Raw genomic sequence first — 16,070 nt, 5'->3', positions numbered from 1 at the left:
GAGTCATTCATCTCCACTCACTCCTTAAATTCCTTCAAGGTTTATCCAATACCAGGGCTGAGCAAGGTCTAAATTCACCCAGCAGTGGTGTGCTTCCCGAGATCTACATTCCTGCATACACTTCTTAGTGACAAGGGTCACCTTTGCAATCTGGCACACTGACTTGCATAACAATACATTCCAGTGGCCTAATTTCACCCTTGAGTTCCTGCAAAACTCTCATTGAACTGCCCTCCACTTGGTGATTTATCTAGATTTATTGTGTCAATTTGGCAGAATAGCTCTGATACAACCACTCCTGAATGTAATAGCATTAATCTTGCATTTCCAAGAACAATACAGAACTGATGATCTCCCTATGATCTTCTTCATTAAAAACTAAGGTTTAAGAATTCATTCGTGAGCTATCATCATTTCATCCTGTGGAGAACTCTGTGCCAATATTACCTGTGGTCTATCCTCTTTCGTGAGTTAAATTGTTCTCTCTGATTCCTTGAAAGAAACTGGTATTGCTCTTAAAGTCTCACATATAATGCTCCTCAATTTCTCTGTGTTTTGAAGACTACTTTATCACTTTATTGCTCCTATTCTTCCACACTTGGTAGATTTCCCTGTCCTCATAATTTGAACCATGTTTCAGCTGAGGAAAGGGAACTAATTATTTCCTAAAATAAAAATTTTTTTTAGAGATTTTATTTATTTGTTCATAAGAGACAGAAAGAAAGAGAGAGAGAGGCAGAGGGAGAAGCAGGCTCCCCACTGAGCAGGTAGCCCGATGCAGGACTCGATCCCAGGACCCTGGGATCATGACCTGAGCCAAAGGCAGACGCTTAACCATCTGAGCCACCCAGCACCCCTAAAATAAAATTTTTGATACTTCTGGTTATCCATGCAATTGGGAATACAGTGCACATGGAATAATTTTGAATGAGGTTTTTTACAACATCATTGCATTTTTCTTAACAGCTACCTGCTCTAAAATTAGCAAACAACTAAGTGAGTGGTCATTCAAAATTCTAGGGGCACCTGTTATAATGATTAGTAGTCATTAATTAACATAAGAAGTATATTGTTTACTAATTCTGGGGGAGACGAAGTGCTGAAGTGCAAGGTGCTAGGAATTCAACTAATTTAGAAGATATGGTCTCTGTCCCCAGGGACCTCAGAGTGTGGGGTCACATTACATGCAGACATGTAAATAAACAAGTTAAGTTCACTCAGTGTGATAGGTGCCAAATAGTAGGTGAAAGTGAAGGGGAGAGCATTTGCCTGCACATTCCAGAGCCAGGTGTGTGATGATATTGAGCTGAGTCTTGATGAATAGGTGGGAGAGTCCTGGGCAAAAGGTGGTAGGAAGGGCAGGGGCATTAAACTTGGGACCGGGGAGTGGAGTTCAACAGAAATGGTAGCAGGTGAGACTGGAGAGAACAGGTGAAGTCGTAACCATATCCTGGAGGCAAACAGAGGCAATCAGAGATTTAAATAATGAAATACTATAGTCGAATCTGTGATGTGAGTGTGCAAGCAGAGAGATCATTTAAGAAGTTATTACAGTGTTCACGCAAGAGCTGGTGAGGCAATGTCAGTTAGAATAGAAAGCAGGGAATGGGTTTAATATACAGGTAGGAGGTATATCTGAGTCCCTCAGACATTTATTCAGGTGGTGGGAAATTAGGGAAGAAAACAAAGTCAAGGGTAACCCCTTCCCCGGGATTCATTTTTGGGTAACTAGGTACATGGTAAGTCCGACAACCAGAATAGGGACTGACAACCAGAAGCAGGTTAGTAGTGGGTTGGTCTGAGAATGATGGGAGGGCTTTGTAACGATCATGAGTTCTACTTTGAACATACTTGGTTTGACATGAAGTATCCAAGGAAGATTATTTCTAATAAATAATTATATAGATCTGGTGCTTAGGCCTAGAAATATAAATGGGAGAGCCACTAGGATAGGGCTCAGTCACTTTTGCATTCTGGCTGGCTGTATTTGAGATCCTATGCTAAGAATGACAGCAACAAGGATGACTAACAAATGATCTGTCTCTGGAGTCCAGTAATGAACAAAGACACAATTATTTATTATGCCTTATTCTTCTAATATGTCACATATATGGACCTTATTCATATAAATGATTTATTCTATATACTAAACCCTTGTCAATACTTTTCTTACCTTTCAGCCACATTATTATTTTAAATAACTCCTTTGATCATTCTTAAGAGTAGCAACTATCAAAGAAATGAATTACTAATGGGGTACACTGACTGATTCCAAGGATACAAGAATAAACAGTTTATCCCAGCTGGAAAATCATTTAGCTGAAATATTATACTTCTTACAGTGTGCCCTTTATATCACATTTTGTGAAGGACACGTTAGTTATACTTCCTGAATCAATGAAAATTTGGCAGATCTGGTGTCATTTAGGTGGAAGGAGCTCAAACAGAGCTCTTACATTTGCCCCTTTAAAATAGCAACTCTCTTTGAAAAGTAAATATATCACATACACACAGTCAGCTTGTGGATAGGAAATGATGGGTGGAAAAAAAGTGTGATGGAAAAGTCCCCACAGTTACTCTAACAAAATTCAGGAATTCTCTGACCAAAAAAAAAAAAAAAATTTTTTCTGAAACCTTGTTTAAATAAATTATAGACACTGTGGAATCATCATGCATAAAATTATTTTATGAAACCCAGAGTGAAATCATGTTCTGTAATTGTAATCCATGGCTAAATAGGACATATCCCTCTAGCTGCCAGTTCATGCTTTGAGCAAGTGACATATACAAAGAATAACTTGAAGATTCTGCTCTCTCTTGAAAAAAGGAAACATTGAATAGACAGCTTTTCAGAAATTTGTGTTGAATTGTATTCATGGTCTTTTCTAAAATGGATATGTTCACATAATGTACGCAGCTACAGTGTCCTATGATTTCTACCGAACACAAAATGTCAGATCTCATTACTGGAAGTTCTCCAAATGACATCTTTTTTTTTCTCTCTCTCTCTTTCTCTCTCTCATCATAAACAGGGAAGGCCATGGTAAAATTTCAGTATTTGCTGTCAAAATGGCTTTAGCCACATTGTGTGGAGGGAAGATCATGGACAAATTAAGATGTAAGTTATTCTTTGTGTCTCTCTTTGCTTATTCCTCCCATGTACCACATTTTCTTTTCCCCATTTCTGCTATGTCCTGCTGCCCATTTGGACTTTCCTCATTCTGTGAAAGTTGTTTGAAATATAATCTTCATGGATCTTTGGATTTTATCACAGAAATATTTTCATATTAGATAAATGTTATTGATATGAATGTTTTCCTTCTACTTATGGATTATTATTAGTTATAACCTGTTGAGTATCACCAACTAGACTTCCTGTAATATTAAAGTAAGATGTATATCCTTTCAAGTTCATTGTACTATACCACCTTACAGGCGTAAGTCCGTCTTCATAGGGACATGAAAGCCATGTTGGACAATCTCCCTTTTTTAGGTAATCTAAAGCCAAAGCTCCTGGCACATTTCCTCATTCTTCTTAGCCAGTGCTGTTCAAATCACTGGGAATCCCAAAGGTTCCAAAGTAGACATTGCCAGGGTAGAGGCATAAGAATTGCACAGATCCGAAGGGGCACGTGCACCTCGATGTTTATATCAGCAATGTCCACAATAGCCAAACTGTGGAGAGAGCCAAGATGCCCATCGACAGATGAATGGATAAAGAAGATGTAGTATATATATACAATGGAATATAGTATGTAGTAGATGTAGTATATGTGTATATATATATATATATATACAATGGAATATTACGCAGCCATCAAAAGGAATGAAATCTTGCCATTTGCAATGACGTGGATGGAACTGGAGGGTGTTATGCTGAGCGAAATAAGTCAAACAGAGAAAGACATGTATCATATGACCTCACTGATATGAGGAATTCTTAATCTCAGGAGACAAACGGAGGGTTGCTGGAGTGGTGGGGGGTGGGAGGGATGGGGTGGCTGGGTGATGGACACTGGGGAGGGTATGTGCTATGGTGAGCGCTGTGAAGTATGCAAGACTGTTGAATCACAGATCTGTACCTCTGAAGCGAATAATACATTATATGTTAAAAAAAAGAAGAAGAAGAAGAAGATAGCAGGAGGGGAAGAATGAAGGGGGGGAAATCAGAAGGGGAGATGAACCATAAGAGACTGTGGACTCTGAAAAACAAACTGAGGGTTCTAGAGGGGAGGTGGGTGGGGGGATGGGTTAACCTGGTGATGGGTATTAAAGAAGGCACATTCTGCATGGAGCACTGGGTGTTATACACAAACAATGAATCATGGAACACTACATCAAAAACTAATGATGTAATGTATGGGGATTAACAAAACAATAAAAAAAAAAAAAAGAATTGCACAGAAACACTACAGACTGAGAATTAACTGGATTCCAGTAAAAACATGTAGCAAAGATGCATTGAGTGATTGTGGGCCCTTTTATGTACATTTTGTCACCAAATGTGGTAGTTCTTTAACCAAGAAAACACAAGAGTTTTGTTTGTTTTAGGTAAAGAAGCTGAGACTCGGAGAGGTAGCATAAAGTAAATCATTTAGCTAAGGTGGTACCAGGATTTGAACCTGACTTTTTTTTCTCTACACCAGTGGTTCTGAAATTTTAGGATATATAGAATCATCTGGAGGGCTTTTTAAACCATAGATTTCTAGGTCCCAGTCTCAGAGTTTTTGTTTCAGAAGACCTAGGGTAGGGGTAGGGGACGAGAATTTTCATTTCCAACTATTTTAAATGATGTATATGCTGCTGTTTAAAAGAAAAATTTCCACTTACCCCTTTCCCTTACCTTAAATATGATGAGTTTGGGCTATAATGCTATGTGGGAAAGAGCACTGTCATGAGAAGCAGGAACCCCAGCTTGTAAGCCCAGCTATGTGACTAATTCGCTGAGTTATTCTGTGGAAGTTACTCCACTTCCTTAGTCCTCGGCTTCCATCTTTATCCCAAATTTGGGGATTTTGTTAGATACCCGGAGGGTCCCTCCCAGCTCTACTCATCTGTGACTCACAGCCTCCAGGCACTTTTCTCACCTGCTGCCTGTCAGCTTCGGAGTGTGATCTCTTTCTTCTTGATGCACAAAGAGGGGGGGAAACGAGCAAGATACAGGAAAACAAAAAACAAAAAAAACTCTTTGTTCCTCTGGAATTCCCCAGACATACTCCAAGACAGAGTTGTGTCATTGGACCACATGGAAACCCCACAAGCACACATCTCCCCACACTTCGGGAACCTCCTTCCATGGACCAGTCAAATGCATTTCGGATTCAGAGAAGCCCAAGCAGGCTTTACAGGGAGAGATTAATTTCTCTTTAGCTAGCCTGAAAGATATTTTAAAAATTAAAAACTATCTGCCGCAGTGCTTGAGTGAGGATAATAACTAAATTAGAAGGTGGTGGAACCAATGTCCTTTTTTAAAACACAGCTTCATAGTAATCCATGAGGCATTTCCTCTAGGGTTAGCCTGGGAAGAGAAAGTTGTGCACAGCGAACCAGGGCAGAGGAGGAAACTCTGCAGGGCCTTGTCTGCGGACCTCATGTCACAACTGGCCACTTATGCTGAAGACATTAGATACATGGTTTGTTTTTAAGTTTTGAGAATCATTTCCAAATACTTAATGTTGTATTAATAGGGACATGGATAAAAGGATTCCATATTAACATAAGTTTCAGGAAAACTGAGAGAACCAGTTTTCTGACCTTCCTGGGGGTCCTTGGAGCCTTTCATGAACCAAGCTAATCCTGTGTCATCAAGGACCACAGTGCTTTCCATCTTTCCATTCAGGCTTCACTGGTGCAGATTTTCTCTCTCTCCTGGGAGGAGGGGTCTGGCAATCTCAGGAGTCACATCTCACTCCAGAGGCCCCCAGCCTGTAAGTGTCACTGCCCAGGACTACACCAGTTACTGGTAACAAGAAAGGAATGCCCATGATAGTCATGGAGGAACCCACTCCTGCCTCCGGGGCTGGGAAATGCCACTGCTTTCCCTTCTTAGCGCAGGAAGAAATTTGGGGCCCATAAAGACCAAGGGAATGGTTGTTAGGTCAGCAAGGAACCATGTCTGCAGAGTTACAAAGCTCAAGATAACTAAGTTTCTGGGCAGATCTTTACCAACTGTCAAAGCCCGGCAGATCTCTTGCATGTCCAGGAATTCAAAGCCAACAAGGTCACCGCGAGGGTCCTTTCTCCTCACCCCACCATCAGTGAGCAAGGCATGCATGCTACCTAGTGGCCAAAGGAAATCCTCTTCAGTGCAATGAAAGAAGTTGACCAATGCATGAGTCTCATTGGAAGTAGACCATGTTCTCCAGTCTGCAGAAATCAATTTCAGAGTCACAAATTCTGGAGAACAACAAAAACAGATAGTGTGATCATGAGATATATGATGCTGCCCTCTCCCAGAGTGCTGGATCTGAATCACAGCCTAATGTGTCCCCAGCTCTCCGGCTGAGGAGTCACTCTTTGTATACTTAATCCCAAGAAGGTGGTTTTTGTGGTTTCCTGGTAAGTCGATTGAGAGCAATTTGACAAAAACAATTTAACTGAAAGCACTTTGCTTAGAAGAACTCTAAAATGTTAGTCAAAAGTAAATATATTCAGTCACCAATATTTCTAGTTTCAGTGATAATTATTAACTGAATACACAAATATGGGCAAATCTGCCCACAGACAGCAGAGGCTGACTCTTGATGAGCAGGATTGTGAGTGTTTTCTCTGGTCTCCTTTTGCTAGCTGCACTTACTGATAAAACAGACAAGTAATGATTTTCTGCATTGCTTTTGTACTAAGAAAAGGTAAAATGAAAGGATATGGAATTTCTAGGTATTTGAGGGTTTTGTTTTCCCTCCTTTCAATTCTAATTCACTTTAAGCCACTATGCCACCGCTGTGCTTGTTTGGCAATTTCTCTGTTTTTGCACATAGGGATGAGAGGTATTTATTTGTTCCAAATAGCCCCTTCATGTGGGAGGGTGCCGGGCAAGAGTCATTGCTGAAAATAAATTAGGAACTTTAGAAAGCAAAAAGTGAAAGACAGAAAATTTTAAACTAAATTTTTCAAACTGCTTTCAAATGCATGAAAAGGGGCAACAATTCCATATTGCACCACCGTTTCCAACACTTGGGGCAGCCAGGAACCGATATGCAGGGTGTTCACTGCGTACCTCCGGGCAGCCTCAACTCGAGTATGAGGCTGTCCCCTGCTGTGCTGGGACACGGCAACCTAAACAGAAACCGACCTAATCAAATGCCCTGTTTCTGTCGAATTGTTCTTGGTCCAGTTATAAGCTGTTGTTGTAATGAGTTGGGACACCTGTTTATGTTCTTCCTTGGGGCTCTCAGATAGTCCTAAGGATCCTAAGAAGTTCCAAATACAATACTGTAAGCCTGGAATGTCAGGTGCTGTGCTAAAGCTTCTGGGAAGGGCTGGTTTTGTTTACAAGACTAGCCTTGTGGCAAACACCAGGTATTTGTTGAGTTTCTATAACTGAACTGGTGGTTCTGTCTCCACACCTACCCCTGGGGTAATATTTCTAACTCACTGGCCTGCCTTAAATCTTTAGTATCTCCCGCAACATCTTCTGGACACAACCTAAACTTCTTAGTAGAGCCTTAAAGCTCTTCAGATCTCTACCTCATCTCCCACCGTGCCCTTGTGGGCACCCACGGCCCCTGGCACAATGAACTACTTCAAGAGCCTTGAGTGCATCCTGCTTGAGCGTGCCCGTGCACATCCTGATTCTGTCTTAAAGCCTGACTAGCTCCTAACTGTCCTTTATGCTTGGCCTAGAAGTCCCATCTCTCACCTAGGAAGACCTAGAAGTCACCTGTGTAAGGAAATCTTCCCTCACTCTAGAAGCCCTCTCTTCGAGCTCCTGCTGCACCCCGTGCACCCTACGGTTCTGGTGGTCACACCACCATGTTAGGATTCATGATGTCATAGGATGCATTCTGTAAGCACGTCTCTGCACCCTCAAGGGCCTGGGACCTCCCAGAGGTCAAGAACTATGTTCTATTACTGACCAATTCACGAAATTGGAGTATGGCCAGTAGGTTAGATAATATTAGATAAGACTAGTGTATCAATGTTAGATATACCAAAGTGGATAATTACCCTGTAACCCAGGGTAAACAAGCTATGGTCTGTGAGCTAAGACGAGTTTCCTCATTTTTAAAGGTTGTATAAAGTAAAAAGACGAGTGTGTGACAGAGACCATATATGGTCCACAAAACCCAAAATATCACTATCTGGCCCTTTACAGAAAAAGCTTGCTGACCCCTGCTGTAGTCTCATCAGAAGATATACCCTTACTCTTAGGCAAGACACACTGGCTGTGTTCAGAGGCAAAGGCCATGATATATGCAAATTAGTCTCAATTCAGAAAAAAATTGTATGTTTGCCACACATATATACACACAGATAGACATAGACAGATGATAGATGATAGATAGATGATAGGATGATAAAGTAAATAGAATAAAGTGTTCATAGATGAATCTGGATAAAGGGTGTGTGGGTATTCTTTGTAGTACTCTTACTCTTGCAATTATTTTGTTAAGGTTGATATTATTTTCAAATAAAATTTTGTTTTAATTCCTTAAAAAATAATATAAAAAAGAACTATGTCCCGATGTTTCTGTATATTCATTGTTTAGCACAGTTTTACACATTTTGTATGTGCTAAGTTAATTTTAGTTGAACGAACCAATGAATATAAATTCTTCTAAAGTATCTATCATTGTGTGCTGCTGTCGGAAATACAGTCGTGAGTTAGAGTATGATTGGAACATTACAGAACAATCCCACTGGGGAGGCAAAGCCTATGCATTTGAAGTAAATAACAGAAAAAAATGTGATATGAAATTAACAGTAAAAATAGCTCACATTTCTGTACTATGTACTAAGTGTCAAGCACTCTTCTGTGTCCTTTACATCTGTATGTTTTTTATCTATTAATTAATTTAATCTTTGAAATACCTTCTATTTTATTACATGCACATATATTACATATTATAAGCATATTATATATGTATGTGTATTTTAATATCCATATGTGCATATATATGTTGTTATATAACATGAGAGCCCAGAACTAAAGTACAAACACATCATTTTGATAGCTTCCTTAGAGTCCCCTCATTTCTTTTTAAAAACCAGAGTGACCATTCACAGCCCCTTCCCTTTGATCCCAGTGACCTAGCCCTAGTTTGGCTATTGCTTAACAAAACTTCATCAACACAAACAAGTTTAATATGAGCTTCAAGTTTGTGAAAGGTCAGTGTTGGTACTCCTTCAGCTTTTGCTCTAGTTAGAACTGTTGTCTAAATTCTTCCCATGGGAGATTTGAAAGGCCTAGGCTACTTTTCAAAATGCATCCTGGCTTAGAAAAGTCCTGGCTAGAAGATCATCAGGATGACACAATTATTGTTGACCAACCTGCCTAAAAACACACAAAATGGTAGCTCTAATAAGAAAGTCCATTTACTTTTCCTGGGTTTCCTTTTTCTACTTTTTACTGGAATTCTTGAGTTTCTATATATGGGATTACATAACAGTTTTTTTGCTCTTGGCAACTTTTTTCTTTTTCTCTCTTTTTTTTTGACCAGTTATAATGAAACATAAGAGATAAAATTCACGAAGTTAACAATTGTGAAGGTGAATGAGAACAACATTAATTTTGTAGCTTAGGTAAAATTTCTTTAGCCTCATAATTGATGAACTATTTGAAACACTGTAGAAATCCTTTATAAATGGAGTATTTGAAGTAAATGAGAGTCAGTTCACATCCTCAAAACATAATCCAGCAAAAGCCTGTAATATGCTTAACGTCTGACTGCAGTGTAAAAACCATGTCCCCAGATTGCATTTTGACCTTGAGACATTTAGCCCAAAATGAACAGAGGCAGCACATTGAATTTACAACAGTTTATCCCAACAGCTGTGCCAGCCTAGTTATAACCCAGCATGTGACAAACTGTATGAGAGCAGACGCTTTCATTCCCGTAGTGACTTCCACAGAGGAATTATAAAGTACCTTGAGAAATTATGCCATTAATATTCACTAAGTGCCCATAGTGGCAGAAACTGAAGAACAGAGGTTCAATGAAGACACAGACTCTGTCCAGGACGCCGACTTTACCTCATTGATCTTCCCAAGGCCAGGCTTCCCCTCGACTACATGAGTCAAAAGACCCTTCCCTGTAAATCAGGTGCCTTCCACCTGGAACACGATGATTTATAGAAAGTTTTCTGCTTCTGTGGGAAGTTAATCAGGTGTTTTCGTTACATCTTTATCCCCATTGCGTCTTTCATTTTTCAATATCTTAAACCAAAACTCAAAGGTCTTGGTGATAATATAGACGGGTAAATAGCTAGCTAGCTAGATACTTACACACCTCAATGTTACAGTATATGTTCATTGTGTGTTTCAGTGAGGTCAGCATTTTCCTCACCTATACAAAAATTCCTTCCATTGAGTGATGTGTGAGCTTATAATTGACCTCAAAATAAAAATGTGATGCTCTCCGTCTTATCAAAATATGCTAATTTTAACCAAATTAGTGCTATGTTCCAGAATCACCTACAAAAGACACCAAAGACAACACTATGCCAGGAATATTTCAGCATAACAATTAACTTCTATGTTACTTTTTCATAAAAAAATTACTTATTCTGCTACAGTTTTTGTTATTTGCAGCAATATGTCCCACTGAAACAGTGGGGAATATATTCATGTGGTGAGTAAATATCTTTCCTTTTCCTTCCATCAGATATTTTCTCCATGATTTCTGACTCCAGTGGGGTGATGGTTTATGGACGATATGATCAGTTCCTGCGCGAAGTTCTCAAACTACCCACAGCCGTTTTTGAAGGTCCTTCATTTGGTTACACAGAGCAGTCAGCGAGATCCTGTTTCTCTCAACAGGTAGGAAAAAAAGGAAGTGTCTCTCACACAGTGGTCGTCCTTTGGTATGTTACTCCGTGTCACCACTGAGACAACGTCTTCTTCATGATAAGCTGTAGTATCTCCCAGCCTCTGACAAGTGACCTCTGAGCCAGTAATTCAACTCAACATACCTGGAAAATAAGAATCAGTGGTACTTCCTGACAGTGAGCCAGGCACCATGCTAAGCTCTTTTCTTGCATTGTCTAATTTAATCCTTACAACAACCCTCTACCCTCGGTATAATTGCTGTCATTATCACTACACTATCAAAAGAGCTGAATTGTCACTCAGCCTCACATGAAACACAAGTCGGAGCCAGCTCCAAGCTTCACCAATGTGTAGCAAAGGAAAAGAATCATATAGCATATGCCACACAGGAAGGCCTGACGTATGACAAACACAGCTGCCTAAGTCCCCCGCGACATGATACATTAGGGCTTCAGAGTGACATGTTTTAACTGGGGGTGGTACAAGTTAGCCCAGAGAAGCTATTGAGTATAGTTCAATACTCAATGTTTGCATCTGCCCAGTCGTGTACAAAGTCTGCCTGTCCAGCACCATTCTCCAGCACAGTGCAATGGTAGTTTACAAACCCATAAAGTGAAGGTTTGCTTAAAATTTTTTGAAAATCCATACTAACCAAGTATATCCTCTAAAAGGATCCCTTACTTAAGAAATCAGGGCACAGCAGCCACTGAAAACCTGCATTTCACTGCCCACCTAGTAAACTTCATCAGTCTATTTCCTTGTGACCTAGGAGGTCAAAAGTGCCTCAGACATCCCTGCGGGTCATGGATTGATGTAGAATCATAGGTATCCATACAACTAATAAGAGGTGGGATGGTTTGATACACTAAATGCTGGCTCTGGTCCCGTGTTGCCTCATCCAGAAAGCCTTTCTGACCCCTCACACTCCCCCAGCCCTAGGCCAGCTTAGGTCCCTCATCTCTGCCCCCAGCTGAAGCACACTCCTCTCTATATTTGTCCTTCGAGTTGGTAACATCAGAATGGTTCCATTCACCTAAGCCTCCTTCCAGACCACTTCCTCACCCCGCAGTTCTCATGCGTCCTCAAGTCCTGCTGATTTCCCCATCTAAATGTTTCTCCGATCCCTTTCCTCATCCTCATCTGTTGTCTGGCCTATTCTCTTAACCGCCACGCTGGTCTCCCTGCCTCTGGGTTTATTTGTACATTTGTACATTTGTTGATCGTTTCCTTCGCTGTGCAAAAGCTTTTTATTTTGGTGTAGTCCCAATAGTTTGTTTCTGCTTCTGTTTCTCTTAATGACTCTCTTTCTATTTTCATAGGACCTCCGTGTTCAATAAGAATTATATATGATGTTACCACTGCTCAAAATGCCTTTTTTTTTTTTTTTTAAAGATTTTATTTATTTGACACAGAGAGAGAGACAGCTAGAGAGGGAATACAAGCAGGGGGAGCAGGAGAGGGAGAAGCAGGCTCCTGGCTGAGCAGGGGGCCCGATGCGGGGCTCGATCCCAGGACCCCGGGATCGTGACCTGAGCCGAAGGCAGACGCTTAACCGCTGAGCCACCCAGGTGCCCCTCAAAATGCCTTTTGAAATATCTTGTAGACAGTCCTATTATATAATTTTTTATATATCCTCAATGATGAGAAATTTATATATGTTAAAATCATAATCACATTTTTGGAAACTGCCAGAAGTGATTTTTAGCCAGCATGATGAATGATCAAAATGGATAAGAGCATTTGAAGTATAAAAAGAGGCAACACAAATAAAAATAATAAGACCAGTATATTTTTGTCTTTTGTAAACTGGCTATCACAGCAGTTTGAATGATGAAATTTTACATTTTTTTGCATTGCTTCATTGGAAAAAGTACAAGCCATTCCAAGTGATTATTTTGAAAGCCAGTATTATTTTAAAATGATGCTACAAATTGTGGTAGCTTTTTCAAAAATGTTGTCTCATTACTTATACTTTACATAAAATATCTTTTAATAATAATGTTGCTATCGATCCTATAAAACTTAAGCTACTTAGTATTATGAGGAAAAGCTAAAATTATAAATATCTGCTGATAGAAAAGATTAATTAAAGCATACCAAAATATTTTGTGAGTGAATGACAAGGATTAGTGTTAAGATAGGTGCCTTGAAAAGGTGCTGTAGCTCTTCACCACTGATTTCTTGTCTAAAGATAAAAAACTATCCCTTGGCTGTCTATTCTGTTCCATTGATCTGTTTTTGTGCCAGTACAATACTGTTTTGATTACTACAGTTTTGTAGTACATCTTGAAATCTAGAATTGTGATGCCTCCAGCTTTGTTTGTTTTTTTTGTTTTGTTTTTTTTGTTTTCAAAATTGGTTTGGTTATTTGGGGTCTTTTGTGGAGAACAAACAGATGGTTACCAGAGGGGAGATGGTGGGGAGCTGAGGATTAAGAGTACACTCATCTCGATGAGTACTGAGTAATGTATAGAATTGCTGAATCACTATATTGTACACCTGAAACTAATATAACACTGTAGGTTAACTCTACTGGAATTAAAATAAAATTTAAAAACAAAAAGCCAAAAAACAAAAAACTACCCCATCCACCTGGTATTATAATTCAAAATTTCCAAAATAGTGACTTTTGCACATAAACATGTCATTTTTTGTCATTCATCCTATGATAATATCATGTACTCCTATAACTTCTTATTTTTTGTCATTTTGAAGGAAACTTATAATACATTCCTTTTCTACACTGGGAAGGACCAGGATAGTGCAAACAGATGCAGACTGAATTAAGAGGAAAGAACTATAAAGAGAAAAGGGATTTTCAAAAATATAGATGGTTCTCTCCTCACAGCAAAGGATCGCTCCCTCCTAACAGGATGCCCTCCTGATCTTGTATGGCAGAATCATTCATATTAACCATGAAGTATGTAGGACTTGCGGGAGTAGGGGGAGTGTGTAAAGGAGTTGTTCTACAGATGGGGAAGACCACCTGCTACAGGAATTGTGGGTCACACGGTTGGGTCAAATTTTACAGAGCAGGTCTACGCCTCATCTTCCCTCATCACTTTCATACTGTCCCTGGTTCACAAAAGCACCCCTCCCAGAACTGTTGTTCTTGTGGCAATATGGACTCAGCCTCAGAGGAGATAACCCAGTCCTACGAGTATTTAAGTGTCAAAAGCAACCAAAGGGTTTTAAATTCAGAACTGGTTCTTAACTATCAGAATATATTCTGTTTCTTTATATATTAGAGGTTAATTGGATGTCTTGTGTCTTTCATCTCAGCAGGTCAATTGAAATTATTCTCTGTTCTAAATTTTTGTGGGTTCTTTGATGCAGAAAAAAGTCACCTTAAATGGTTTCTTGGACACGCTCATGTCCGACCCTCCCCCCCAGTGTCTGGTCTGGCTGCCCCTTCTGCATCGACTGGCGAATGTGGAAAACGGTGAGTAGTTACTCCTGAGCCAGGGCAGTTTTTAAAATTATTGAAATTAGGCTATCAAGTCTACCGTTATTAAGCCAAGGTCGTTTAGTAATTCTGAGTTTTGAAAGAACCTTTCTCCCTGATCAGTAAGGCCTTTGAGGCCCACTGCAAAATTAGGACTGTCAATTCCATACACTTATTAATCTCACCATGTGTCTCTCAGAAGTCACGTGTGGCTGTAGACTTGCTCTAGCAGAAGAAGAATCTCAATAACGAATAGGACATTTTCCAGGATTATTTTTAGGTCTGAACTTCCGATATTGGTGTTCACGGCATTGACCATTCCTAGGCACTTGGCCAAGAATAGGCGGGGGAGATGGAGAAAAAATTAGATAATGGTACCTTGCTAATCTTCAGTCATATGCTCCAAATGGAAGCTTTTGATGATTGTGATAACATAAAGAATAACTTGACCAAAGGCAAGAATTTTTGTTTTTTAATATCTTTAGCTCATAGCATGTAGACAGTTACTTGGATTTGATTGTACGTTAGCTTCAAATCTCAAGTATTTTACCTTGCCTGCTTTATAATTCAAATTGTCTGTCAGAGAGTTAAGTGTTTCTCAAACTATCTGAATTAGAAGCGTATTCACATCATTTATACATCTCTTTGGGCCCTGTCCATCTGCCTCTCGGGAAAGGAAAAAAAAAAAAATTGTTAAATGGAGGTAATGTCACTCATGAAAGAAGCCCATTCGCCACTCCATTTTTTTAACAAAATAATTCAATTCTCTCATCCAGTTTTCCTACTCTCCCTCATTCCCCTTTCTTTTTTCTCCCTCTGTTTTCCATTTCTCTAACGTCTGCTCTCCACTCAGGGGACAGTCAGTTGTGTCCATCCATTGTGCTTCTGAGTCTTCCAGTGAGCTGTGCTGGTCTCCTGGAGACGGGGGAGCAGCTTGGGGGAAAGGCGAGTCAGTTTGGGTAATTTATATTCTCAGAGTGTAAGAGATGGAAGTGGAGAGAGAAATTTGTGGTTAAAAGAAGACCTATCCTCCCTCCCGTTTCATTTCCTCCACCTCCACACACATGCTTGAAAAGGGTGCTGAGAGTCCAGGAATAAACATAATGCTCCTCTTGGCCAAAATTGACTATCCTCTGAAATCATGGCACGCAGCAGAAAAACGCAGTTCCCGTTAGGCTGCATTTTTCCTTATTCTGGCTCAGACTTTTCTCTTCTCATTTTCCCCTCCATTGCCTTCCGCCGTAGTCTTCCACCCGGTTGAATGTTCCTACTGCCACAGTGAGAGTATGATGGGGTTCCGCTACCGGTGCCAACAGTGTCACAACTACCAGCTCTGTCAGGACTGCTTCTGGAGGGGCCACGCCGGCGGCTCCCACAGCAACCAGCACCAAATGAAAGAGTACACCTCATGGGTAAGGCGAGGTCCAGGCAACACTTGCCCTCGGATGTGTGAGTGGCGCTCAGGACGCAAGGGAACAGCAAGGATGGCGGGAGAATCGAGGGGCAAACCTAACTTCTACTCTAGCACGCCCCCCACCCCCCCCCCCCACCTTACTGGGACACCTTCATTGCTGCATCTGAACCCAGTGCAGCGTCCTCGGACTTAGAGTTTAGGAAGACTCACACTCTGTTACTCCT

The 16,070-nt window shown here is 40.3% G+C and overlaps 1 protein-coding gene across 16 annotated transcripts in view; it reads left to right on the top strand.

Moving 5' to 3' along the window:
* The window catches only part of DTNA (dystrobrevin alpha), a 340,154-nt gene that overhangs the window by 256,043 nt on the left and 68,041 nt on the right, over positions 1-16,070 (top strand). For all 16 annotated transcript variants that reach the window (XM_078060439.1, XM_078060446.1, XM_078060445.1 and 13 more), the window contains 4 exons: positions 3,033-3,118; positions 10,824-10,978; positions 14,324-14,429; positions 15,678-15,844. In XM_078060439.1, coding sequence (XP_077916565.1) covers positions 3,033-3,118; positions 10,824-10,978; positions 14,324-14,429; positions 15,678-15,844 — 514 coding nt within the window. The remainder of the gene's footprint in view (positions 1-3,032; positions 3,119-10,823; positions 10,979-14,323; positions 14,430-15,677; positions 15,845-16,070) is intronic.

This window comes from Halichoerus grypus, chromosome 13, assembly GCF_964656455.1.
Source record: "Halichoerus grypus chromosome 13, mHalGry1.hap1.1, whole genome shotgun sequence".
NCBI classification, from domain to species: domain Eukaryota; kingdom Metazoa; phylum Chordata; class Mammalia; order Carnivora; family Phocidae; genus Halichoerus; species Halichoerus grypus.
Note: the sequence above shows the minus strand (reverse complement) of the source record. Positions and strands in the feature narration are given on the sequence as shown.